Below are 27,595 nucleotides of genomic sequence, written 5' to 3' on the forward strand. Positions count from 1 at the left end.
AAGAAGTAAATTCCACGAGGTAATATTCTTGCTAGGTTGTACTCTTGCATGACTGAATGAATTCCTGCTAAGGGCCAATAGTCTCTAACTCAAGGTGATTCTCTTGGCAGCCGGGAAGATTTCCAGCGAATTCCGGAACTTGCCATCAATCCATTGGGGGACCGGATCATCAATGCCTTCTTTCCAGAGGGGTGAGTCTCTGCAGTTGTTGGCTTCCTTGCTGAGGCAAATTTGGAATAATGTTATTGGTTTGGCCCTTTTAGACCACAATTGTTCTGACTATATTGGACATCCTTAACTTGGTTGTTTTAGACTATCTCTTCTAATAGGTATATGAGCCTATTTTCAAAATTCTGTCTTTAATCTCTGTTTATAATTTCAAATTTAGAGAAAAGTTGCTAAAATTGAAAATACAGGGGCACCTGGGTGGCTCAGTGGGTTAAAGCCTCTGCCTTCAGCTCAGGTCTATGATCCCAGGGTCCTGGGATCGAGTCCCACATCGGGCTCTCTGCTCAGTGGAGAGCCTGCTTCCTCCTCCCTCTCTGCCTGCCTCTCTGCCTACTTGTGATCTCTCTCTCTCTCTCTCTCTGTCAAATAAATAAATAAATAAATAAATCTTTAAAATTGAAAATACAAAGAACTCCTGTATGTCTTTCACCCAGATGCATCTACTGTTACATCGTTAACCTTTTGTCTCATTGGCGTATACTCTCTGTCTCCCTGTGTTCCAGCCAGTGAAAATATAATCAAGTCACATACGTGATTATAAATTTTCTAGTACCCACATTAAAAAAAGTAAAAAATAAGCAAGTTAATTATGTCAATATATATTTTATTATCTGATGTATTTAAAATATTATTTAATATATAGTCAACATATTTAATATATTACATTTGTTTTAATATTAAGTCTTTGAAATCCTGTGTGTAATTTACACCTATAGCACCAATCAGCTGCTGTAATACTAATATAAAATATTATGTATTTTGTTCTTTTTTCCAGCTTTATTGAGAAATGTCATATTGTGTAAGTTTAAGGTATATAGATAGCACAGTGGTTTTATTTATGTATATATTTTGAAATGAGTATCACAATAAGGTTAATGCATTTATCACCTTACACAGTTACTGTTTCTGTATGATGAGAACTTATAATCCACTCTCTTAGCAACTTTGAAATAGACAGCACTAGAGGTATTATTACATGTTGTCACCATGTTGTACGTGATGTCCCCAGAACTTACGCATCTTATAACTGGAAGTTTGTTCCCTTTGACCACCTTCACCGGTTTCTCCCATTGTCTATTTTATTCTAATATATCAATCATATTCCTCTTTTAATCTTCCTGATAGTACTTCCTCCCTGTCCAATACACGATCCATTCTGGGTCAGTTGTCATGGCTCTTCAGCCTCCTTTAATGTGGAACATTTCCACAGCCTTTATTTTTCTTTTAGAACATTGGCTAAGGATACAGTCCCCTCTACCACACACAGTTTGTCAAACAGATTTGGGTTTGTCCAGGCTTTTGATACGCTTCACTACCCAATACACTGACTTCCAAGTCCTGAGTAAATATTTATAGATTTGATTAGGTACCTTTTTCTGAATAAAGCTTATTATGTTATTTTAAGTAATCTCTTTAACAATTTCTTCCTGGTTCCTTGTGACTTATCTGTATGACCCAAAGGACTTTAAAAAGTTCAGTGGTTGCCAATTTCTTAATAATGAGACTCAGTGTCAGCGAGGATATTATCAGATAAAATGGAGAGGAAATTTTAGAACTCTGCACTGAGAGCAAAAGAATCTGCAGTTGAGAATTTGGGCATTCAGTAAAGCTGAGTGACTGGGCTGGGGCAGGGGGTGAGGGGAAGCCTAGCAGCTAATTTATGTGAAGACAGAAATCGAATGAAATGAAACTTGGCTCTCTTCAGATTCATGTTGACCAGGAGGAATCTCCTGCCCTTCTTCATTTTCTCCTTTTTTTCTCCATGAACTGCCCTGTTGGTTTCTGGTAGTTTTTGTGCTGAAATCTTGGGTATTTTTATTTTTATTTTTTTCCTACTTCCTCCTTAGCCCATACAGAGCATTGATCCTGTCCAGCATTGGAACTTCCACAACTATGCTTTGTATCCAAACCTCTTGTAATGAAAAGTAAACCCAGTGGAGTCAATATGCCAACATTTTTTTCAGAGTTCTATAGTAAACATTGGTTATTAGGAAAAGCAGTTTGTGGGAAGCGGTTTTTTACTACAGTATCACCTGCCATCCTGTGTAATGTTCTGCTCAGAATGCTAGGCGGGTGTGCGTGAGGAAGCCAAGGCCTGTGCCAGGCCACACTACTAAACTGTCGGCAAGAGGCCCTTCCGCTAATCACTCTAATAAGATACAGATACCCAGTTTCTGGGTTTTTTGTTTCTTCTCTCCCTAGTCTTATGCAAGTGGAATTTTTTTTAAATGAGATTGGAAAGTGCAGCATTGGTATTCAGTATACCCTTTTACTCAGAGACCTATGATGGCAGTAATATTTATACTCATTAATCTTTTGTTCTGGCATTTGCTTCAAATCTTATTCCACACCTTGATTCCCCAGATCTACTGCTCCATTTGCAGTACCTGGCTTCAAAAACTAACAGTCATTCTTTTGCGTACAGTGGACTCATGAGCTAGCTTTTGAAATCCACCCTCAGAAAGACTGGTCTCTGTGTCTGCCTGGCACTTAAGAGACACGATACCACAGCGATTCAGTGGGGCAAAAAAAAAGACTGGGATTTGGGGCGCCTGGGTGGCTCAGTGGGTTGGGCCGCTGCCTTCGGCTCAGGTCGTGATCTCAGGGTCCTGGGATCGAGTCCCGCATCGGGCTCTCTGCTCAGCGAAGAGCCTGCTTCCTCCTCTCTCTCTCTCTGCCTGCCTCTCTGCCTACTTGTGATTTCTCTCTGTCAAATAAATAAATAAAATCTTAAAAAAAAAAAAAAAAAAAAAAGACTGGGATTTACTTTTAGCTAGTCACAGGAACCACGCAACCTGTTCTTTCTATGACTGCCACAGGTAAACAACTTTGTCACGTCAGATATTCTTCTTTGAAGTACGTTGTTCATTGAAGTTTTAGAATGATTTCTCTCAGGGTTACTGATTTGCCTGTGGCACGATAGAAAGATTCTTCTCTAGTCTCAAGTACCAGAAAAGCTTTATACAAGAATCTTCCCAACATCATGATCATGAGCAGCCTATCCATTTATGAGGGGATAATAAAATCATAATTAACACAATGATTTTGCAGCATTTGAAATCTTTCAAAGTGTTTATATTGGTTGAAGACGTGCTTAAAAGTTTAAGAAAGCACAATAGGAAATTATATATGCATTATGTTCACAATTACCAAAAAGGCATAGAAAAATGAATAGAAGAAAAGATAGTAATAATTGTAATTGCTACAGGAGTGGTATTTTTCTACTTTTTTCCCCTCAAATTCTAAAAATGTATTTGTTGCTTTTATAGCAAAATTTTTATTTTAGATGCTGCATTTCCATAGTATACTTTAACCTTAAAATATCACTAGGTGGGGGGGCGCCTGGGTGGCTCAGTTGGTTAAGTGGCTGCCTTCGGCTCAGGTCATGATCCCAAGGGTCCTGGGATCGAGTCCCACATCAGGCTCCTTGCTCAACGGGGAGCCTGCTTCTGCCTCTGCCTGCCTTTCTGTCTGCCTGTGCTCATTCGCTCTCTCTCCCTCTGTCTCTGACAAATAAATAAATAAAATCTTTAAAAAAAAAATATCACTAGGTGGATGTGACTGCAGGGGAAGCATGAGAAGTGGCTGGGGAGTCATTGGGTTGGCATAGCTAACTTACTGCTTGCTTTAGAGTCTGAAGCAGTGAGTTTAGGTTCTGGCTTGCCTGATAATGTAGCCTTTGGTGCTGCTTGAAATCCTTTTTGGGAAAAGAGCTATAAGGAACTCGAGTAGGTGACTCTGCTGAGTTGTTACCTAAGTCTGGTTAATCATTTATAACATGGGAAAAATAATACCCACCTCACAAGGTTGAGGTGACACTTAATAAAATATATCTTATGAGCCCTAAAGAATTGTGCATATGGGAAAAGACTTTGTTAAATGGACTTTCGGCCACTCTAGCTAAAACTGTTGTCAGCATATTAGATTCATAAGAAAGAATCACTCTGATTGAGATAGTGTTCTGTTTATTCTGTTTCCCAACCAGAGAGGACCAGGTAAACTTCCGTGGATTCATGAGAACTTTGGCTCATTTTCGACCCATTGAAGATAATGAAAAGAGCAAAGATGTGAATGGACCAGAACCACTCAATAGCCGAAGCAACAAACTGCACTGTAAGGAGATAAAGTTTTCTGGCTTAAAATATTTGCTTTTATTTGCATTTACAAATCATTTATTTTACTCATTCATTCATTGAGCGAGCATTTACAAAAGCTTAGTGATTGAGAGCTCAGACTGTGGAATGACATGGACTGGGTTCGAATCCCAGCGCTGCTGCTTTTCAGCCATGTGACTTTGGGCAAATTATTTAAAATCTTTGGGCCTTGGTTTCGTCTTGTGTAAAATGGGGTGTTAAGGGGTTTCGCATAAGGATGTTGTGATGATTAAATGAGTTAAAATATGTCACGTACTTGGCAATAAGAACTTAGCCGCTAATATTATCCTTAAAATTCATAGAATGCCTCCCATGCATCAGGCAGTGTGGTGAGTGCTAGAGCAACAACAGTGAATGAGACCTAGCACCACCTATAAGGAAGAGTGGCAGTCTCAGCTGATCTTAGAATTTGATGGATACTGAATGTGACTCAAGTAGGAGTACACAGCTGGCTTAGTACAAGATTTAACTTTTCTCCCCTTGCCTCTTGCCTCCTTTCCTTGGCTATTTGTTAGATTTCCCTCTGCCCTTATTGATTCATGTATGGGATTGCCTAATCCCTTACAACACTTGTCCAGGAATTGAAATTCAACTTTTCTTTTCTTTCAACACAAGTTGAAATTGAAGTGGAAATCGTATTGCATTGATTGAGCCTAAGCTTCTCTTGCAAGAGTGCACTGTGGTCGGGGCGCCTGGATGGCTCAGTGGATTAAGCCTCTGCCTTCAGCTCAGGTTATGATCCCAGGGTCCTGGGATCGAGTCCCGCATCAGGGTCTCTGCTCAGCAGGAAGCCTGCTTTCCCCTCTCTCTCTCTCTGTCGGCATCTCTGCCTATTTGTGATTGCTGTCAAATAAATTAATTAATTAATTTTTAAAAAAAAGAGTGCACTGTGGTATACAGAGAGGTCTTCGAAGCCACAGAATATATGGGGCCCATCAAGTTTGTATTCAATGATTTAAAGAAAAATAAAAGGCTTTTTAATATTGAGACAAATGTAGATAAATCATAGAATATAATGCCAAATTTACACATTGAAAGATGCAGGCCTCCTGTCTGGCTCAGTCAGTAGAGCATGTGACTCTTAATCTCTGAATTATGAGTTCCAGCCCCTTGTTAGGCAGAGAGATTACTTTAAAAAAGAAGAAGAAAGATGGGTACATGAGTCTTAAACTTTTAACTCATGGCCTTTGGGCCACATCGTCTGATCTCCCTAGCTAGGGGACAATGATTTTACTCCTGTCTTGATATTTCGGGTAAAGAGTTTCAGAAGCACTGAAATAAGTTTTGTTATACAAGACAGGGAAGATTTTTGAACCAAAAGAGTAAAATACTGCTCTTCTTTACCACAGTATCATGTACCTTAATGAAGAGCAGAAAACTTAAGTACAAACAAAGCAATGTAGAAGAAAATAGAACTCCAATGAATCGTTCTCAAATGTATTGAGTACTTTGTTAGTGAATTCTGATTTCTTTTCTTTTTTTTAAGGTTTTTATTTATTTATTTGACAGAGAGAGAGATCACAAGTGGGCAGAGAGAGAGAAGCAGGCTCCCTGCTGAGCAGAGAGCCTGATCCAGGACTAGATCCCAGGACCCTGAGACCATGACCTGAGCCGAAGGCAGAGGCTTAACCCACTGAGCCACGTAGGCACCCTGATTTCTTTTTTTTTTTTAATTTTTAAATTTTTATTTATTTGGCAGAGAGAGAGATCACAAGTAGGCAGAGAGGCAAGCAGAGACAGGGCAGGGAGCAGGCTCTTTGCTGAGCAGAGAGCCTGATGCAGGGCTTGATCCCAGGACCCTGAGACCGTGACCCAAGCTGAAGGTAGAGGCTTAACCCACTGAGCCACCCAGGTGCCCCATAAATTCTGATTTCTTCTTTCGAGACTAAATACTACTTGAGACAAAACTTGTTTCTCAACGTTTTAAGGGTTTCAGCTTATGTCTAGTACATGTTTGCCTGATTCTGACATTAGCATAATAAAATTTTCTTACTCGGTGTTGTCAGACCAGGACTAAAATAAAAACTGAGGGCGCCTGGGTGGCTCAGTTGTTCAAGCAACTGCTTTCGGCTCGAGTCATGATCCTGGAGTCCCAGGATGGAGTCCCACATCGGGCTCCCAGCTCCAAGGGAGTCTGCTTTTCCCTCTGACCTTCTCCCCTCTCGTGCTCTCTCTCACTCTCTCTCTCTCTCAAATAAATAAATAAAATCTTAAAAAAAAAAATAATTGAGGGACGCCTGGGTGGCTCAGTTGGTTAAGCAGCTGCCTTTGGCTCAGGTCATGATCCCAGCGTCCTGGGATCGAGTCCCACATCGGGCTCCTTGCTCGGCGGGGAGCCTGCTTCTCCCTCTGCCTCTGCCTGCCATTCTGTCTGCCTGTGCTCGCTCTCTCCCCTCTCTCTCTCTGATAAATAAATAAAATCTTTGAAAAAAAAAAATAATTGAAAAACCCAGCTCTAGCATAGAATCACAGAAGAGGATACATGGCTTAATATTTTATTTTACCTTGAAATATTTATTTTTTATTTAAATTCAATTAATTAACATATAATGTATTACTGGTTTCAGAGGTGGAGGTCAGTGATTCATTAGTCTTATAAAATACCCTGTGCTCATTACATCACATGCCCTCCTTAATGTCCAGTTACCCCATCCTTCCATCCCCCCCTCCCCTCCAGGAACCCTCAGTTTGTTTCCTATGATTAAGTCTCTCTTAAGGTTTTTCTTCCTGTTTGATTTCATCTTGGTTTTTTTTTTCTCTCTCTCTCTTCCCCTATGTTTCTGTTTTGTTTCTTAAATTCCACATATGAGTGAGATCATATGATAACTGTCTTTCTCTAATTGACTTTTTTCACTCAGCATAATACCCTCTAGTTCCATCCACATCATTGCAAACTGCAAGATTTCTTTTTTTTTTTTTTAACCTTAAAATATTTAAAAACACATTCACTGCCCGATCTTTTGGTGTGGAACTAAGAGTTTTTGGGTTTTATTTGTTTTCATAAAAGTCTGCTGATGGGAGTTGTGTAACGTTTTACATAGAGCACATCTACAATGTATATAGTCTGAGGTTTCTGGTTGCAGTTTCTTTTAAGTGGAGAAAAAGCTTAAAGATACTCATAAAGCATTCCGAAAATAGAATCTTTCTGTTGTTTACATTTTTCCTTAATCTCTTGTGCTTGTTCTGCCATACTTTACATTAGTAGCAGGTGTTTGTTTTTTTATTTCTGGTAACTTAATTTTGAATCTCTCAAAAGTAATTTTCTCAGAAACAATAATTTTGTTTTTATATACATATTTCACTTTTTATTAATTATATGTAGTTTTTATTAACAGTACAGATATCCCAGTTGTAGGGCATGTATACACCTGACTCTTGGAGAGCCTCCAGGGTAGCTGGTGGAGTGACACTCAGGTGTTGCCCATTAGCTACAAGTACGCAGTGTGCCACCACGTCAGTTGGAACGATTTGCAGAGGGAGGGAGAGAATCCCTGAATCAAGTGAGTCGGTTAAGGAGACCATTAAAAGACGTTCTGTGCTGCTATGAAAGCACAGAATGAAACTATGCTTGCTTTTCTAATCCAGGATTAGAGGAGACTTAAAGGTCATCAGACCTAACACATACCGGTTACCTGAATTCCCTCTCTGCATGAGCTCTACTTTTAGGGTTAGGGAGGATCTCTCTTTGTTTAAGTCATGAATTCCTTTGGCAGTCTAGTGAATCCTACTGACCCCATCTCAGAATACTTTTAAAACCATAAAAGCAAATACATAGGATCATAAAGGAAACCAATTATATTGAAATGCTGTTGCCAAAGTATTTCTTTTTTTAAAGATTTTATTTATTTGAGAGTGAGAGACAGTATGAGAGGGGAGGAGGTCAGAGGGAGAAGCAGACTCCCCACTGAGCAGGGAGCCTGATGCGGGACTTATTCCTGGGACCCTGGGATCATGACCTGAGCCAAAGGCAGTCCCTTAACTGGCTGAGCCACCCAGACTCCCCAATTGCCAAAGTATTAAGGCAACTTTGTGACAGAGTAACAGATGTGCTTCTTCGTTATTTATTTGTTTTAAGATTTATTTATTTATCTGAGAGCGAGCGCATGTCATCCATGAGCAGGGGGAGGGGCAGAGGGAGAGAATCCCCAAGTCAGCTTGCTGCTCAGCATAGAACCTGATGCAGGGTCCCATCTCAGGACCAGAGATCATCACCTGAGCCGAAACCAAGAGTGGGACGCTTAACTAACTCAGCCACCCAGGTGTCCCAATTAAATAATAGATCTGACGTTGGAGGCTGTAGAACAGCTCTGTGTCTTTTTTTTTTTTTTTAAAGATTTTATTTATTTATTTGACAGAGGGAGATCACAAGTAGGCAGAGAGGCAGGCAGAGAGAGAGAGGAGGAAGCAGGCTCCCCACTGAGCAGAGAGCCCGATGCGGGACTCGATCCCAGGACCCTGAGATCATGACCTGAGCCGAAGGCAGCGGCCCAACCCACTGAGCCACCCAGGCGCCCAGATCTGTGTCTTTTAAAAATTATTATTATTGTTGAAGTATAGTTGACATATAAAATAGTAGTTACAGGTGTATCACATAGCGAAACAGGCTTTGTCTCAAGTAGTATTTAGTCTTGAGAGAAGAAATTAGAATTCACTAACAAACCAGCTTCTGGTTGACTATAAACTTGGAGGTATAGTGAAGATAAGATACCGCAGAATCAGAACCAAAAGAAATACTGATAGGCTGGAAAAAGCTGGACTCAATCTAATAAAATGAATGCTGTAAGGGATATACTAGAGTTCTACACTTGGGTCCAGTAGCATGTTTAAACAAGACCTAAGGAATAAATCCAAGATGCAGCCACTGTACGTCATGACTGACTGACTTGGCCCTCACCTCAGAGTCATGTAGTATCAGGCCATAAGAACAGAATGAGTGTAATGGTAATCCCACTCTGTGCTAAAGAGAATACATTTTAGGAACCATATTTCATTTTGGATCCCAGAAATATACTAAAAGCACATTTATGATACAGAATCTGGAAGTTCGAGGGCACTGAGGAAGATTTTTTTTTTAATTATGGTAAAAAAAAAAATACATAACATAGAATTCATCATCTTTTTTTTTCTTTTTTTCTTTTCTTTTCTTTTTTGGTGGGCAGCAAAGCAAAGTTTCTGGAGTGTTAGTAAAGTGATGGTACAAAGCTCCTGAAGAGGGAGAAGACCTGAGAGGGTTGCCCTAAAATTGATCATCATAACCATTTTCTTTAAAGATTTTATCTATTTATTTTAGAGCCCCTGTACATGAGCTGGGGGAAGGGCAGAGGGAGAAGGAGAGAAGCTCACTACTTGCCAATCTCAGAGCTCAGCTCAGGGGCTCAGTATCAGGACCATCCTGATCTGAGCCAAAATCAAGAGTCAGGCACTTAATGGATTGAGCTCCCGGGTGTCCCAGATGGAAAAGGTTTTTTTCCAAAATCAGGAATCAGATGTTGTTAACAGAGCCATCCAGGCACCCTGGGAAGAATTTTTAACAAGAGATATTTACGTAAGAAAAACGGGTAGTTAATTCCCTGTTCAAGAAGAAAAGGACATCTTGTAGAATGCTTTTTTTTAAAGACTTGTTTGATTAATATGTCTTTTAAAAGATTTTATTTAATTTTTATAAAATAACATACAATGTATTATTTGTTTCGGGGGTACAGGTCTGTGATTCATCAGTGTTAGACAGTTCACAGCGCTCACCATAACACATACACTCCCCAGCGTCCATCATCCAGCCACCCCATCACTCCCACTACCTTCCCCTCCAGCAACCCTCAGTTTGTTTCCTGAGATTAAGAGTCTCTTATGCTTTGTCTCCCTCTCTGGTTTCGTCTTGTTTCATTTTTCCCTCCCTTCCCATATGATCCTGTCTTGTTTCTTAGATTCCTCATAACAGGGGCGCCTGGGTGGCTCAGTGGGTTAAGCCGCTGCCTTCGGCTCAGGTCATGATCTCGGGGTCCTGGGATCGAGTCCCGCATCGGGCTCTCTGCTCAGCAGGGAGCCTGCTTCCCCCCCCTTCTCTCTCTCTGCTTGCCTTTCCATCTACTTGTGATTTCTCTCTGTCAAATAAATAAATAAAAATCTTTAAAAAAAAAAAAGATTCCTCATATCAGTGAGATCATATAATTGTCTTTCTCTGATTGACTTATTTCACTTAGCTTAATACCTTCTTGTTCCATCCACTTCGTTGCAAAAGGCAAGATTTCATCTTTTGATGGCTGCATAGTATTCCATTGTATGTATATATACCACATCTTCTTTATCCATTCATCTGTTGATGCTCATCTAGGCTCTTTCCATGGTTTGGCTATTGTGGACATTGCTGCTATAAACATTGGGGTGCACGTGCCCCTTTGGATCACTACATTTGTATCTTCAGTGTGAATACCCACTAGTGAGATTGCTGGATCGTAGGGTAGCTCTGCCTTCATAGAGGAACCTACATACTATTTTCCAGAGTCGCTGCACCAGCTTGCATTCCCACCAACAGTGTAAGAAGGTTCCCCTTTCTCCGCATCCTCACCAACATCTGTTGTTTCCTGACTTGTTAATTTTAGCCATTCTGACTTGTGTGAGGTGGTATCTCATTGAGGTTTTGATTTGTATTTCTGTGATGCCAAGTGTATTGAGCACATTTTCATGTGTCTGTTGGCCATCTGCATGTCTTCTTTGCAGAAACGTCTGTTCAGGTCTTCTCCCCTTTTCTTGATTGGATTATTTGTTCTTTGGATATTGACCTTGAAAGGTTATTTATAGATTTTGGATACTAGCCCTTTATGTGATATGTCATTTGCAAATATCTTCTTCCATTCTGTCAGTTGTCTTTTCCTTTGCTGTGCAAAAGTTTTTTATCTTGATGAAGTCCCAAAAAATAGTTCATTTTTGCCCTTGCTTCCCTTGCCTTTGGCGATGTTTCTAGGAAGAAGTTGCTGCTGCTAAGGTCCGAAGAGGTTGCAGCCTGTGTTCTCCTCAAGGATTTTGATGGATTCCTATCTCACCTTAGGCCTTTCATTCCTTTTGAGTCTATTTTCGTGTGTGGTGTAAGGAAATGGTCCAGTTTCATTCTTCTGCTTGTAGCAGAAGAATGCTGTGTCCAGTTTCCCAACACCATTTGTTGAAGAGACTGTCTTTTTTCCATTGGACATTCTTTCCTGCTTTGTCGAAGATTGGTTGACCATAGAGTTGAGGGTCCATTTCAGGGCTCTGTATTCTATTCCATTGATCTGTGTGTCAGGTTTTTTGCCAGTACCATACTGTCTTGATTATAACAGCGTTGTAATAGAGCTTGAAGTCTCAAATTTTGATGCCACCAGCTTTGGTTTTCTTTTTCAACATTCCTCTTGCTGTTCAAGGTCTTTTCTTGTTCCACACAAATTATAGGATTATTTGTTCCATTTCTTTGAAAAAAGTTGACAGTATTTTAAGATTTTATTTATTTATTTGACAGAAAGAGACACAGCGAGAAAGGAAACACAAGCAGGGGGAGTAGGAGAGGAAGAAACAGGCTTCCTGCTGATCAGAGAGCCGGATGCGGGGCTGGATCCCAGAACCCTGGGATCATGACCTGTGCCAAAGGCAAATGCCTAACGACTGTGCCACCCAGGCGCCCCACCTTGTCAATTGATTTTTTTTTTTTAAGATTTTTTATTTATTTGCCAGAGAGAGAGAGAGCAAGTGAGTACACACAAGTAGGCAGAGAGGCAGGCAGAGGCAGAGAGAGAAGCAGGCTCCCCGATGAGCAAGGAGCCCAGTGCGGGACTCTATCCCAGGACCCTTGGATCATGATCCAAGCCAAAGGCAGCGGCTTAACCCACTCAGCCACCCAGGCATCCCTTGTCAATTGACTTTTGACAAGAGTGCCAAGACTATTCAATAGAAAGAGAACAGACAGCCTTTTGAACAAATGGTGCTGAGAAAATTGGATATCCACAGGCAAGAGAATGAAGGCGGGCCATTATGTCAAGGGCAACCACCAGGGCTGAACTGTACCTGTCGGCACATGCCCAAGCACACATAGTACTAATCTCCTTGTCTCCGAGGAATGGTTCCTGATTGCTTTCCTCTTCAAATTAGGGAGGTTATAATGTCTTGTATGAAATGGACCACCCACCTTATGCGAAGGGAGAGGTCTATGAGCTTCCCTGTTGTTATTCTAATTATCTTCTTAAATTATTGAACTTTTGTTTGTTTAAGACTTTTTATTTATTTGAAAGAGAGCAAAACCATGAGTAGGAAGGGGGGCAGAGGAAGAAGCAGACTCCCTGCTGAGCAGGGAGCCCAACATGGGGCCCAACCAAGATCCCAGGACTGAGAGACCACGATCTGAGCCAAAGACAGATCCTTAACCAGCTGAGCCACCCAGGCACCCCTGAAGTTTTTTTATAACACATAATGAATGATGTGGGAAATGAGTCTGCGTGAAGCTCTTTTATTTGGATGATGAGGAATATTGTAAAGTGGAATTAGGGAGAGTAGCCAAGAAGAAACAGTGAGTGGCATATTTACAACAGCCAAAAGGTAGAAGCAACCGAAATGTCCATTGAAAGATGAAAAGATACATAAAATGCATTATATACATAGAATGGAACATTTGGCCTCAAAAGAAGGAGATTCTGCTACATGCTACGTGGATAATGCTAAAAAAAAAATAATAATAATAGTAAGCCAGACAAAAAAATAAATAATGTTTGATTCTTCTTGTATGAGGTTCCTAAAGTAGCCCAAATTTATAGAAGGTTGTCAGGGACTAGAGTCAGGGGGAGATGGGGAATTATTGTTTAATGGGTCAGAGTTCCATGGGGAAGATGAAGAAGTATTTCTTCATCTGGAGATGGTAGGTGGTGGTGGTTACACAACAGTGTGAAAGTGCTTTAACTATACATTGTGAAAGTGTCAAAATGGTACATTTTATATATATTTTAACCGATGTTATGTTTTGTGTTTTTAAGAATCAGTGAGTAAAAGGTAAAAATTTGAGATCATTCACTTGGTCTTTCATTAGGCAAATGTTTGAGCAACTACTATATACCAGGCACTAATTTAGTCCCATGATACAATGATGCATAAAGCAGATAGGGTCTTTGCTTTCATAGAGCTTACTATCTAATAAGGGAGACAGACTACATGGAAGAAGACAGATGGGGGCGCCTGGGTGGCTCTGTCAGTTAAGTGTCCCACTCTCGCTCTTGGCTCAGGTTTAGGTCTCAGGGTCGTTGTGAGTTCAGGCCCCATGTTGTGTTCCATTCTGGGCATGGAGCCTCCTTCTAAAAAAAGAAGTAGTGACAGATGAAGAAACAAACTTTATGATTGTGGCAAGTCTTGTGAAGGAAATGGATAAGGTGAGGTGAGAAAGCAGTGAGGGGTGCCAATGCATGAGTGAAAGAAAGTCTCTCTGAGCTAAGAATGAGCCAGACAGGCAAAGAACAGAAAATAGCTTCAGGCACAGGGAACAACCAGGATAAATGAGTACTTGGAATGTTCAGAGAACAAAGCTTTACCAAGAAAGAATTGAGTGGTGTGAAAGGAGGGCACGGAGGTAATGGCAGGTAGGTGACATTTATTAAGCACCTAGTGGGTGCCCTGCAGTTTAAAGTGCTTCTTGTATACTAACTCATTCAGTTCTTACAGCCTTGTGAGGTGAATTCTGTTTTCCTCATTTTGCTTATACCTTTTGGGCAACTGAGGCACCAAGAGGTCAAGTAACTTGTTCAAGTTCACACAGCTCATAATCCTCAGAGCCAGAATTCAGCAGAGCCAGAGTCTTAACCAGTGTACCCTATTGCTTTGACATCAGTGTCAGCTCAGAGGAGAGGTCCATGCTGGAGTTGGACATTCGGGAATTGTGAGCACTAGAAAGCGTTTAATTAAAACCATGGAAGCAGAGATGCAAGAAGATAGCTCTGGATTGGGGGAGTCCAAATCATAGGACCAAGAAGGGGGAGCTAAAAGGGAGATGAGAAGAGTAAAGAGACAAATGTTAAAATGGCTCAAGTCATTTACGCACTTGACCATTCCTTATCTTGGAGAAAATGTTTTTGCTGGTTCGGGGCCAGAACTGCCTGATAGGAATCCACGTCAGTTAAGAAACCACTACTAATGCTGCGGTTTTTCTTCAAAGGTCCTATCAGGTAATTGCTGCATTTATCTCTCTGCTGATATCTTCCTCTGCTCGGGCTGCTGTAACAAAACACCATAGACTGGGTGGTTTAAACAACAGACATTTCTCACATTTCTGGAGCTTGGAAGTCTGAGAACAGAGTGCCAGCCCACTCAGGTTCTTGGTGAGGGTCTTCTGGCTTCACCCTTTTGGGCCCCCTTTTTCTTCCTGTATCGTCGTATGGGGAGGGAGGTAGAGACAGAGGAGGAGAAATTTTCTGTCTCCTCTTTTTATATAAGGGCATTAATTCCATCATGAGGGCCCCATTCTCAGGTTCTGATCCAAACCTAATTACTTCCCAAAGGCCTCACCTCCTAATAATATTGCACTGGGAATTGAGAGCCAACATGGGAATTTGGGGGCGGGGGGAGGGATACAAACATTCAGTCTTTGGAAGCTGAATTTTAAGAATACCAGTTTCGGGGCGCCTACGTGACTCAGTGGGTTAAAGCTTCTGCCTTCGGCTTAGGTCATGATTCCAGGGTCCTGGGATCGAGCCCTGCATCGGGCTCTCTGCTTCCCCCTCTCTCTGTGCCTGACTTCTGCCTACTTGTGATTTCTGTCTGTCAAATAAATAAAATCTTTAAAAAAAAAAAAAAAAAAGAATTACCAGTTTCAGGGGCATCTGGGGGGCTCATTCGGTTAAGCATGTGACTTTTCAGCTCAGGTCATGATCACAAGGTCCTGGGATCAAGCCCTGTGTTAGGTTCCACGCTCAGCAGAGAGTCCGCTGAAGGATTTTCTCTCTCTCCTCTGCCCCTCCCCCTACTCCCACTTGTTCTCTCTCTCCCACTCTCTCTAAAATAAATAAATAAACCTTAAAAAAAGAAAAGAAAAAAGGGAATTAGCAGTTCAGGCTTCTGTAAATACAGAACACAGGAGATGTGTTATAACAGTTACCTGATTAAAAATTTCAGAAACGGGCTCCTGGCTAGCTCAGTCATACAGCATGGCACTCTTGATCTGGGCATCACAAGTGTGAACCCCACACTGGATGTGGAGGTTAATTTTAAAAAAAAAATGAAGGGCACCTGGGTGGCTCAGTGGGTTAAGCCTCTGTCTTCGGCTCAGGTCATGATCTCAGAGTCCTGGGATCGAGTCCTGCATCGGACTCTCTGCCAGCGAGGAGCCTGCTTCCCCCTCTCTCTCTGCCTGCCTCTCTGCCTACTTGTGATCTCTGTTTGTCAAATAAATAAATAAAATCTTTTTATGAGACTGACGCGCTACCTACTGCGCTAACGAGGCACCTATAAAATCTTTTTAAAAAAATGAAAATAGGGGTGCCTGTGTGGCTTAGTGGGTTAAGCCTCTGCCTTCGGCTCAGGTCATGATCTCAGGGTCCTGGGATCGAGTCCCGTGTCGGGTGCTCTGCTCAGTGGGGAGCCTGCCTCCCCCTCCCCCTTTGCCTGCCTCTCTACCTACTTGTGATCTCTCTCTCACCCCCTCTCTCTCTCTCTGTCAAATAAATAAATAAATAAAATCTTTTTAAAATTTCATATAAAATGAAAATAAATGGTTGTTTAAAAAATTCTGAAACAGATGTTTATGGTTTATATAGCAAAAATATTTCCATTCCGAAATCATCCTGTAGAGTACTTAGTAGATAACACATTTCATGTATTTTAAACTTGACAACATATACAGGTATGTGTGTGTCTGTGTGTTCACTCTCTGGGAAGTACTCTGGGGAGTATCTTAAACACATATTCCAGGGGCATGTGCGTGGCTTAGTTAAGTGTCTGCCTTCAGCTTAGGTCATGATCTCTAGGTCCTGAGATGGAGCTTTGCATCGGGCTCCCTGCTCAGCAGGGAGTCTGCTTCTCCCTCTCCCTCTGCTAGTCTCCCCTGCTTGGGCTCTCGCTCTTTCAAATAAATAAATAAAATCTTTAAAAAAAAAGTACTCCTGGGCGCCTGGGTGGCTCAGTGGGTTAAGCCGCTGCCTTCGGCTCGGGTCATGATCTCAGGGTCCTGGGATCGAGTCCCACATCGGGCTCTCTGCTCAGCAGGGGGCCTGCTTCCCTCTCTCTCTCTCTCTCTCTCTCTGCCTGCCTCTGTCTACTTGTGTTCTCTGTCTGCCAAATAAATAAATAAGTAAATAATCTTTAAAAAAAAAAAAAAGTACTCCTTTAGGAATAGTAATGATCCTTGTCCTCTTTCCTTTGTGATCTAAACCTCCTAAGCATATAAATTCTCAAATTCGATATAAAGTTAATCAACTAACCAAATTAAAGAAAGCAAACATTAGAGAAAGTCTCCTAGTTATTTCCCCCTCTGGACTCTTTTTAAGTTTATTTATTTAAGTACTCTCTATACCCAGTGTGGAACTTGAACTCACAACCCAGAGATCAAGAGTCACATGCTAAACCAACTGAGCCAGCCAGGTGCCCCTCCCCCTCTAGAATTCAAATATGTACCTTACAGCAAGGAAGTTAAAGTCTTCTAAAATTTTTACTTGAACTTTTAGTAGACTCACTCCTTTTTGGCAGAGGAGGGCAGCGAGGAGAGGGGTAATATTTCTACACTGAGATATTCATCCATGTTCTAATGCCTTTGCATCTAGTATAAGCTCTGCCTAGAATCCCACCTGTCATCAGATTTGTCTGTCTTTCAGGACCATGTTTAAATGTTACTTGAACCAGAAAGTTCTGCCATAGTAACTGCCATAGTTTTTGTTCCCCAGCATTTCATATGTATGATAACATTGCAAATGTATTAAAGTGAGAGGATCATGAGCTGCAGAGGACAAGATCTACATCTGTATCTCAGTAACTAGAACAGTGTGTTTTGGCCTTCGAGTATTCATAGCATCATACCAAACCCCAAAAATCTTAGTAGCATACTGTAATTCCAAGCCTCAAAACCACACTCAATTCAGCTATAATTACAAGGCAGTCACTTCCTCAGTGTGACGATTTCTCACGGTTGCCAGTAAAATCATCCAGTAGTAGGACACTTCTCACCTGGTAGCTCTTCAGCAACATGGCACTGTCTGAATGATTTTTGCTCTTCTGAATTCTCTCATTCTAGTTTCTGGAAGACTGATGTGATAGTAGAGAGAAACATGATAAGGCCAGAAGACCATCAAATTCTTGTCATTTTTATTTGAAAGCGAAGTTCTTTACTTTCAGGGTTCCAACATGGAAGGCTGTCCGTGGCACAGTTTTGCCAGAGTGGCCGTTTTCCCAGAGCAATACTTTGTGTGGTCAGCTCCTTCGCCTGCAGGGCTCCCATTCCTGACTCCCTCTGTGCCGTGCACAGTAGACTTGGCAGGTTTTGTGAGATGACCCCATGTATAGAACCACTTACAGATTTTTTTTTTTAAACATCCCAAGGTTAAAAAAAATTCAGTAGTTTATTTTTATTAAGTTTTCTGATTTGCCTGAAGAGGGGCCCTATTTATCAGGGTTAAGAAGTCAGCAACTACGAGATACATTCCAATTTCTTAAATGTTACAGTGTCTTTAAAAGCTCTGGAAGTCATGTCAAGTTACTCTTGAAACAGTATTTGCTGTCAGTTTTCTATCTAGTGTTCTTTACAAATTTACTTCCTTGAGAAGGGGCAAAACACTACTAATTTCCAGTAACTTCTTGTTTTCCCCTACCAGTTGCTTTTCGACTCTATGACTTGGATAAAGATGACAAGATTTCCCGTGATGAGCTGTTACAGGTATGTTGGAGAGCTGCCATGGTTGTGGACAACTTGTTTGGGCCCTGCCTGCTTGTCCTTTTGGGTGGGAATTGTTCTTTCAGCAAGCATTTCCTTATAACACCTGCTGGTACAGAGTACCGTCTTAGATAGAAGGCAGAGCCCAATGATCCCGGGGAAATGCGCGGGGGCTCATTGAGTTCTCAAAAATACATGTTTTTGTTGTTTAAAAGCCAATTTAACGTCTTTTACTTGGCACTATTGGAGATGGTCTAAGTCAGATGGTTCCATTATTGTTATATCAGCTTATTGACATCCAGGTCATTCTGACGACACTTAGGTAAATGCTGCTGTCCCACCTGTCCTTGAGCTTGATGGAGGAGTCAAGGAATTGTTGCCGGGCCGGTGTACAGAGCCGACTGCTGTCCTTTGTTGCTCCTGAGAACAATTCCCTGTCCTCCCACTAGCAGTGACTAGAATTTCGTCTTGTCTTCCTCTTGTCTTCTCCACTTCCTTAAATACAAGTTTAGAGGGGAGAAAGTTTTCCTTTTTTCTTTTATTTAATATTAATGATTCTGGAGGATCCTAGGAAGCTAATACATTCAGGGATTTCCTAGGGAGATTTGTCTATTTCAATTTACTAAAAAGTAATGTGGGTTCCACTCACCCCCAAATAAATCTGAACTCATTCGGTGTCTTAAGAAGTCTGCTAAGCTGAAAATTACTCAGGCCAGATTAAGGACCAACATTTCTGTGTCTGAGCAAAATTCAAAATAGTCTGCAGGTCAGTGTTAGTGTTCTTTGCTTTTGAATTGGGGAGATCTTCATTGAGAGGAATGTACTTTTTGAAAATGGCTAGGTATGTGGACTGCTCAGTTCTGAGGAGAAAAGACAGAGGTAGTCCTTTTGTAGTTGAATGTTTTTATCCTCTGACCCAGAACTGGCTGCCAGAAATATTTTTGGGAGTGGTGGATTGATTTATTTTCTATTATTAGGATAAAAAAAAAAGCCAGAGGCAAAAAAAAACAAAAAACAAAAACAAAAAACCAGAGGCAGGGGTGAGGAGATCATATGCCGGAGTGCCAGTCAGTGCCACTAGAGTGTTCCTCAGGCCTGAAGTGACTTGAGGACAAACATGTTCATGGACTGCTGTGATGACAGAGAACTAGTTTTATCCTAGCTGGAAGAGGATATGAATATCTTAGCAAAGTGAGAAGAAAACAATGTTTGCCATTCTAGACACTGCCATATCTAAAATATTTTATAATGCATAGTTCTTAACTATTCAGTGGATATTTAAAAGTTTGTGATGAGTTTATCCTAAGGGAAGACTGAGTGGCTATTTTCCTCGTGTGATTTTTATATAAAAAGTCCGTTGAACTTTTGGTGATGATGGATATGTTCATTATCTTTTTTTTTTTTTTTTTAAGATTTTATTTATTTACTTGAGAGAGAGACAGTGAGAGAGAGCATGAATGAGGAGAAGGTCAGAGAGAGAAGCAGACTCCCCATGGAGCTGGGAGCCCGATGCGGGACTCGATCCCGGGACTCCAGGATCATGACCTGAGCCGAAGGCAGTCGTCCAACCAACTGAGCCACCCAGGCGTCCCTATGTTCATTATCTTGATTGTGGTGATCATTTTATAGGTGTCTACATATGTCAAAATGGAACAGACTGCATATTTTAAATATGTATAGTTTGTTTATCAGTTACACCATAATAGATAAGTTGCTCTACTCTATGAGGCTAGCGTAGCTTTGATGTGAAAACCTTGTGAAGACTGCATAAGTAAAGAAAATTAAAGCACAATCTCTTTTATGCACATAGATGTAAAAATTCTAGACAAAATACTGACACACTGAATCCAACAGTGTATAAAAAGGAGGCTGGATTTTAGCCAAGGTGGGTTTAAATCAGGAATTCAAATTTAAAATTAGAAAATCAATAAATCAATTTTGCCACCTTACCAGATTAAAGTAGAATTCCGTGGCCTTTTCTGCAGAATAAAAATATTTGATGGGGTGCCTGGGTGGCTCAGTGGGTTAAAGCCTCTGCCTTCAGCTCAGGTCATGACTCTCTGCTCAGCAGGGAGCCTGCTTCCCCCTCTCTCTCTGCCTGCCTCTCTGCCTACTTGTGATCTCTATCAAATAAATAAGATCTTTATTTTAAAAAAAGTATTTGATAAAATTCATCATCCATTCATGATTTTTTTAAGAAGTCTTAGCAAAAAAAAGTCTTAGCAAGTGCTTACTTTGGCCTCATATATAGTGAAATTGGAACAATATAGAGATTAGCATGGCCCTGTGCAAGGATGACACACAAATTTGTAAAGTGTTTCATATTTAAAGAAAAAAAAAGTTCTTAGAAAAACAGAGATAGAAGGGAGCTTTCTTACACTGATATAAGGAATAAACAACAAACCTTACCAGACATTAGCAAGTAGTAATAATAGGGGTGCCTGCCTCAGTCAGTTGAGCATCCTACTCTTGATTTCACCTCAGGTTGTGATTGGGGTAATGGGCTTGAGACCCATGTCTAGCTCCATCCTCACCGGGGAATCTGCTTGAAATTCTCTTTGTTCCTCTGCACCTCCCCCTGCTTGTGTTCTCTCTCTCTTTTTCTCTCTCTAATAAATAAATAAATCTTTAAAAAAGAAAGAAAAGAAAAAAGAAAACAAGTAGTAGGGATGCCTGGATGGCTTAGCCCTTAAGTATCTGCCTTCAGCTCAGGTCATGATTCCAGGGTCCAGGGATCGAGCTCCCACATTGGGCTTCCTGCTTGGCAGGAAGCCTGCTTCTCCCTCTCCCACTCCTCCTGCTTGTGTTCCCTCTCTCGCTATGTCTCTGTCAAATAAATAAGGAAAATCTTTATTAAAAAGAAAATGTAGGGGCGCCTGGGTGGCTCAGCGGGTTAAAGCCTCTGCCTTCGGCCCAGGTCATGATCCCAGGACCCTGGGATCGAGCCCCGCATCGGGCTCTCTGCTCAGTGCAGAGCCTGCTTCTCTCTCTCTCTCTCTGCCTGCCTCTCTGCCTACTTGTGTTCTCTATCAAATAAATAAATAAAATATTTAAAAAAAAAAAAAAAGAAAGAAAGAAAGAAAATGTAGTAATAATAAAAGTCCTGTTTGCTAATCAAATTCCCATCTGGAACCCTCTGTCGAGAGCTGACTGGGCACAGAAGCCTGGCAGACAGTGAGGGCCACTGGTTGCTGGGACCTGGATCAAGCCACTTCTAGATGCTCTTGTCCTCGTTAATAGCCTGGATGAGTGATTATTCAGATAACTCCACTCCTTTCCCCACAGAGCACACATGCTCCGTACAGTTCTCTAATTCTAAAAATAAAATACTTCAGAGAAAAATTGGACTGAGATCTGAAGAAGCTGCTATTTGAGGATGAATTTGTCTAGTCAGGCACACACAATCAGGGAAAATGGTAAATGGCTTGGCCATTCCGTATTTTTGCCAGGATTGCCTCTTTTTAAAAAAAAAAAAAAAAAAAAAAATTATTTGTTTTGAGAGAGAGAGAAAGAGAGAGTGGGACAGAAGGAGAGGGAGAGAGTGAATGGGCCCCCCTCAGTGTGGGACTCCATCTCACAACCCTGAGATCATGGTCTGAGCTAAAACCCAGAGTCAGACGCTTAACAAACTGTGCCACCCAGGTGCCCCAAGAATGCCTCTTTTTATTAATCCTTCCAGTGTCTGTCTTTGTACTCCCAAATGTACAACTTCCAATTTTCAAGAATCAGTTTGTAAAAAGAAATAACCAGTATTGATGCAAATTGGTATTTCAGCTCTGTTTTTCTTTTCAGAAAATCCTGTGATTTACTTTTTAAAAATCTATGTCATGAGATTGGAGAAGGATGGAAAAGAAGGCCTGTGAACTGCTGGGCCAGAAGGGCTCTCTCTACTCTAGAAAAGTTCAGCTCTTAGCTCTGAAGACAGAGTTGACTGGCTGCAGTGACATGAGGCATCACAAAAGCACCCTTCCCCCATTTCATACCAAAAGTCATGTTACTACCATTGCTTATTTTGCTTAAAGAAACAATTTTCAAAGTACATTTACACTCTGAAGATGTTAGCAGAATTGGGGGAACAAAGTTTTTTGTTATGTGTGAAGCAAATTTGATGAAACATGTTAAATTCTCTTGATTACAGTCCTTTTTAAATGTGCTTATTGTTTTTCTAAAAAGAAGGGGTTAGTATTTACCCCTTCAAAGATCTTTATGTTTCTTGGCTATGCTATAGGAATAGCTGGGTTAATGAGCTGCTTCAGAGAGGACTGCATTCCTGTGGGATTCCTAGAAAGCCCTCCCAAACTGACTTACACCAATAAGGAACTAGTTTGCCTCATGCAGCAAGAAGTCTGGGGATAGATTATCTGGGTTGATACTGAACCTATGTGATGTCCAGGAATTGGGCTTCTGTATTCTTGCTCTGGCATGCATAACACAGAGGACTTTAACCTCATGGTCCTAGGATGACTGATGTACCACCAGAGCCTCATATCTATCTGTATACCTGACAAAAAGTAATGGAAGAGCAAAATGTAAAGGACTCGCCCCCCCACCTCCCCGTGAAGCTTTGCCTTCCTATCCAGTGACCTTGCTAGAGAGTTCTGCTCATCTCATGGTCTCGAATGACCGAGATGAGAAGACAAGGGTTTCTGCTTTCTAACTGTTATATTTGAGGACATCAAAGGAAAAGAGGGTGAGAGTGGCTTTTTCTTTAATCTTTTTTTAAAAGAGTCCTCCTGGGGTGCCTGGGTGGCTCAGTCAGTGAAGTGTCTGCCTTAGCTCAAGTCATGATCCCAGGGTCTTGGGATCCAAGCATAGGGCTCCCTGCTCAGCAGGGAGTCTGCTTCTCCCTCTGACCCTCCCCCCTCTCGTGCTCTCTCACACTCTGTCTCTCAAATAAATGAATAAAATGTTTTAAAATAAAATAAAAGAACCCTCCTGACCCCCAGGCCCCCTGTAATTCATGGCTTTTGGTCCTGTAGGTGCTTCGTATGATGGTTGGAGTAAACATCTCAGATGAGCAGCTGGGCAGCATCGCAGACAGGACCATCCAGGAAGCGGATCAGGATGGGGACAGTGCCATATCTTTCACAGAATTTGTTAAGGTCAGTCAGTCCCCTCTTGGTTTGAAAAAGTCTGAAGAAGTTGGGAAATTCTGTTGCATAGGAGGGAGGGAGAAAAACATTCAGATAAGAACTTGGGACAGTATCTCCTGTTTTGACCTTCATAACCATAATTGGATTTGGGGTTTTTTTCCCCCTGCAGGTTTTGGAGAAGGTGGATGTAGAACAGAAAATGAGCATCCGATTTCTTCACTAAAGGACTGAGACCAAACTGTTCCCTGCTTTCTAGTATTTAAGAACTGGAACTCAAGAGTCGTCCTGTCCACCAGCCCCACCTCCACCCCATCATTCCCCTTCTCCCAAAGTATTACTGCTGTTGCATGACAACCCCAGACATGTCCTGTCAACATAAACCTGCCTTCGGTGCATAAACAGGGCATACAGAATGGTACCGCCGTCCATTTCTGTTGAGTATCATTCGCCAGTTATCTCCATTTCTGAATATCATCTCCCCTGGTTTGCTGCTGAAGGCCGTATGTCCATCCAGTCTGAAAAAGTGAGAGAGGGAATCCATGCCAAGAACCAACCAGCAAAGCTCTTTCACTGGATATAGACGACAGCCTTGCTGCCTTCCCTCCAGCCGGGCTTCGGCATGCTCCTCCAGCCTTTTTTGTATGTCCTTTGCTTCCTCCTCCTCTTCCACCCAACATACCATTCACTTAGTTCTTCAGTCTCCCTGTTCTTCACTAAGCTTCAGTCCGCCTGTTCTACTCAGCACCCTAAGCTGTGCCTGTGAAACATACTTCTGACGTGGCAGGGTAGTGTGGCAATCTGGCGGGTTTTGTCTACCTTTTTTCTTAGATGGGTCTCTAGGATGTTGCCTCTCCAGGAGCTTTTCCATAACCAACACTTCTCTCTGAAGAATGAACATCTCTTGGTCCCCTGCACTCTGCTCTGTCATCAAAGGGCTGTTGGTTCGGTGTTCTTGTTGAAAGGTGGAGGCCTTGGTGCACGGTGTAGAGCCAAGGCTTCTAAATGGCTTGCCCAGGTCGCTCTACCTCTGGCCTCTGGTTCTCAACATACATAACTACATGGCTACTCTTGTGAGTACAGTGTTGACTCCTCAGAAAAGGGCCATATACCTGCAGGTTTGCTTAGTTTGAGGATACCATCACCACCAGAATGGCTGCCCTGACAATACGTTTGGGGAACTTTCTCGTGGCTTTTTGATCAAGGAGCCCGGGCACTCTAAAACCCTGGCGTACCCCCACTTCTGCACCATGGTTTATGCCTCAGTGTTATGTGCCCTGGAATATGTTTGACGTCCCATTTCCAAACAGGATGAGCAGTGTTAACGGAAGTGCCTACCTTATCCCAGTCCAAGAGATTTAAAGACTGCCCTCAGTGTCTTGAAATTTTGCACAAAATTCTCAATTAATTTTACACTTGGCACATGTTAAGGCTGGAAGCCATAGTCTGCTCCTGATCGAGGTCCAAAGCACTGAATGTATTGTTATCAGAAGCTGCCTGGTTACATTGACTTCCTAGCTCCTCTGTAAACCACTACTCATCTCTTAGAAGCAAGGAGTCTGGCATCAGTGGCAAACCTGAGGTGGTGTGACAGGCCTCTGCATGAGCCAGAGCAACTTCTCTGCCCCTCCAGCTTAGTACAGACCTCTTTGAATCAGGCTGTCGCCATCCTGTCTTTAGCAGTCTCCTCGTCTTTATGTTTGCCCTTGGCTGATTGTCTCTGATGCATTGCTTGCTCGCTTGGTTGTTTCCTTGCTTTGGAAGGCTATCCAAGATGTGCACTCAATACTTGAGGAAGGGAATTGCTTAAAAACAAAAACAGGATGCTGCAGAGGGATTGGGAAGAGTGGCAAACGGGAGTGACCAGGCCGGATGTCTCAATTATGAATGACTGAGGAATTCTTGATGAAATATCAGTCTGACTTTGTGATCAAGTGATGTAATATAGGAAATGTAGAAAGGGGAAGAATTTTCTGACACTGATCTTTTAGAGAGGTACTTCAGAGGCTCCTTGATTTCCATATTTAAAGTTCTTAAGATGTGGCTTTTTCCTCCTTTTGGCTGTATAGCAAACTGTTTTAATCCACGGTTGTGCCTTATTGTTTCCATTAAAATTGTATTCTTTGATCCATCAATAAATACTTGTGGTTAAAACAAAAAACCTTTTGTCCATGTGTCTTTAAAGAATTTTATATAACTCCGTTCCCTCCTACAAGTTTTAAAATCCCAAACCGTGTTTCCCTTACTCTGGTTTATGTCTGTGCCATCAAATACACACGTCTGCTCTGCTGCTGCCCTGACACGATGTGGGGGTGTTCATATAGGGGTCAGCACTGTGTGCCTCTGGGCCCAGGTTTGCTACCTTCACCACTTCCCACTCAATCCAGAGAGGATTCCATTTTTGTTCTGAACTTCTTGGCTTTTTAAACATAGAAAGGCCTAAAAATGGGTTATGTGTTTATTGCTTGTTAACTAAGTCATCCACCCTCTCATGCATATGCAGCCTCAATGACATACCCACCTGTTATTACATGGCTTTTCACATCTTCAAGATCCAGGGACTTGGGGTGCCTGGGTGGCTCAGTTGCTTAAGCACCTGACTCTTGATCTCAGCTCGGGTCTTGATCTCAGAGTCATGAGTCTGGGCACCACACTGGGTTTCACTCTGGGTGTGGAGCCTACTTAAGGAAAAAAAAAAAAAAACCCAGACTCAGTGACTGCCTCTTCTGCAGGGTGCGAATAGCTTTCTTTACAGTTAGTGGCATGCCACAGGACTTAGCAGTAATAACAGCTGGAATCAGGTCTACAAATTCTAACACAACACCCTCTATTCCCATCCATCTGCCTCAAAAGTCTGTTACAAATGACTTGCATGGTGTTTAAGCTTTGTTTCACTTTTAAGTCTAATGTTAGGATTCAGTGAAAGTGGAAGCTAGATGAAGGACCAAGCAGTCCTTTTTGGGAAATGCTGATTGTTATAGGCCATGGCCAAAGAAACAACAGTCTGGTGAATAAAGTAGAACATAATACTGTAAAATTGTTGTAAAAACATTATAGCATTAAATACAGTTTGGGGAAAAATCTCCTTAACCAACCTGATTTCTCTTGTTCTTTCTGGCTATCCATGCATTACATATTTGAACATAAATGGAACATAACACAAGATTATATCAGTTGTTTTTTTTTTTAAGATTTTATTTATTTGACAGAGAGCGATCACAAGTAGGCAGAGAGGCAGGCAGAGAGAGAGAGAGGAGGAAGCAGGCTCCCTGCTGAGCAGAGAGCCCAATTCGGGACTCGATCCCAGGACCCTGAGATCATGACCTGAGCCGAAGGCAGCGGCTTAACCCACTGAGCCATCCAGGTGCCCCAGTTTTGTTTTTTGTTATTTTTTTAAAGGATGGGAGCATTTTTTAAAAGATTTTTATATATTTGACAGAGCAAGAGAGCAAAGCAGAGGGAACAACAGGCAGAGGGAGAAGTAGGCTCCCTGCTAAGTAGGAGCCTGATGGGGGGCTCAATTCCAGGACTCCAGATCATGACCTGAGCCAAAGGCAGCCACTTAATTGATTAAGCCACCCAGGCACCCGAGATTATATCAGCTTTAAAAAAATTAATGTATTGGGGCGCCTGGGTGGCTCAGCAGGTTAAGCCTCTGCCTTGGCTCAGGTCATGATCTCAGGGTCCTGGGATCAAGCCCTGCATCGGACTCTCTGCTCAACGGTGAGCCTGATTCCCCCTCTCTCTGCCTGCCTCTCGGCCTACTTATGATCTCTCTCTCTCTCTTTGTCAAATAAATAAATATTTTTTTAAAAAATCTTTTAAAAAAATTAATGTATTGTGGGGTGCCTGGGTGGTTCAGTGGGTTAAGCCTCTGCCTTCGGCTTAGGTCATGGTCTCAGGGTACTAGGATTGAGCCCCACATAGGGCTCTCTGCTTGGCGGGAGCCTGCTTCCCCACTCTCTCTGCCTGCCTCTCTGCCTACTTGATCTATCTCTCTGTCAAATAAATAAATAAAATCTTAAAAAAATAAAAATTAAAAATTAAAAAATAATGTATTGAGTATTTCCCTATGCTGCCTCTTCTTCCTAACTTGTAGTAATGGTTACATAATATTTTACAAACTTGATACAGCATGTAATTATTACCTTGTTTATTGTTTCCAATTTTATGTTATAATGATATATATAATATGTATATTTTGCACATATATATACATATAATGCACATAGCTCTTTTCTTTGAAAAGATTTTACAGGAAT

At 41.7% G+C, this 27,595-nt stretch overlaps 1 protein-coding gene and 1 non-coding gene across 2 annotated transcripts in view; both read left to right on the plus strand.

Moving 5' to 3' along the window:
- CHP1 (calcineurin like EF-hand protein 1) overlaps window positions 1-25,494 on the plus strand; it is a 48,423-nt gene extending 22,929 nt beyond the window's left edge. Inside the window, exons 3-7 of the mRNA XM_059181211.1 lie at window positions 111-191; window positions 4,214-4,341; window positions 18,185-18,246; window positions 23,223-23,345; window positions 23,506-25,494. Of these exons, the coding sequence (XP_059037194.1) occupies window positions 111-191; window positions 4,214-4,341; window positions 18,185-18,246; window positions 23,223-23,345; window positions 23,506-23,559 (448 nt within the window). The 3' untranslated portion in view covers window positions 23,560-25,494. The remainder of the gene's footprint in view (window positions 1-110; window positions 192-4,213; window positions 4,342-18,184; window positions 18,247-23,222; window positions 23,346-23,505) is intronic.
- LOC131837431 (U6 spliceosomal RNA) lies at window positions 20,470-20,572 on the plus strand. Its single transcript, XR_009356041.1, has one exon. It is a non-coding gene; the product is annotated as a U6 spliceosomal RNA (small nuclear RNA).
- Window positions 25,495-27,595: the final 2,101 nt, after the last annotated feature.

Source organism: Mustela lutreola, chromosome 7 (genome assembly GCF_030435805.1).
Source record: "Mustela lutreola isolate mMusLut2 chromosome 7, mMusLut2.pri, whole genome shotgun sequence".
NCBI classification, from domain to species: Eukaryota; Metazoa; Chordata; class Mammalia; order Carnivora; family Mustelidae; genus Mustela; species Mustela lutreola.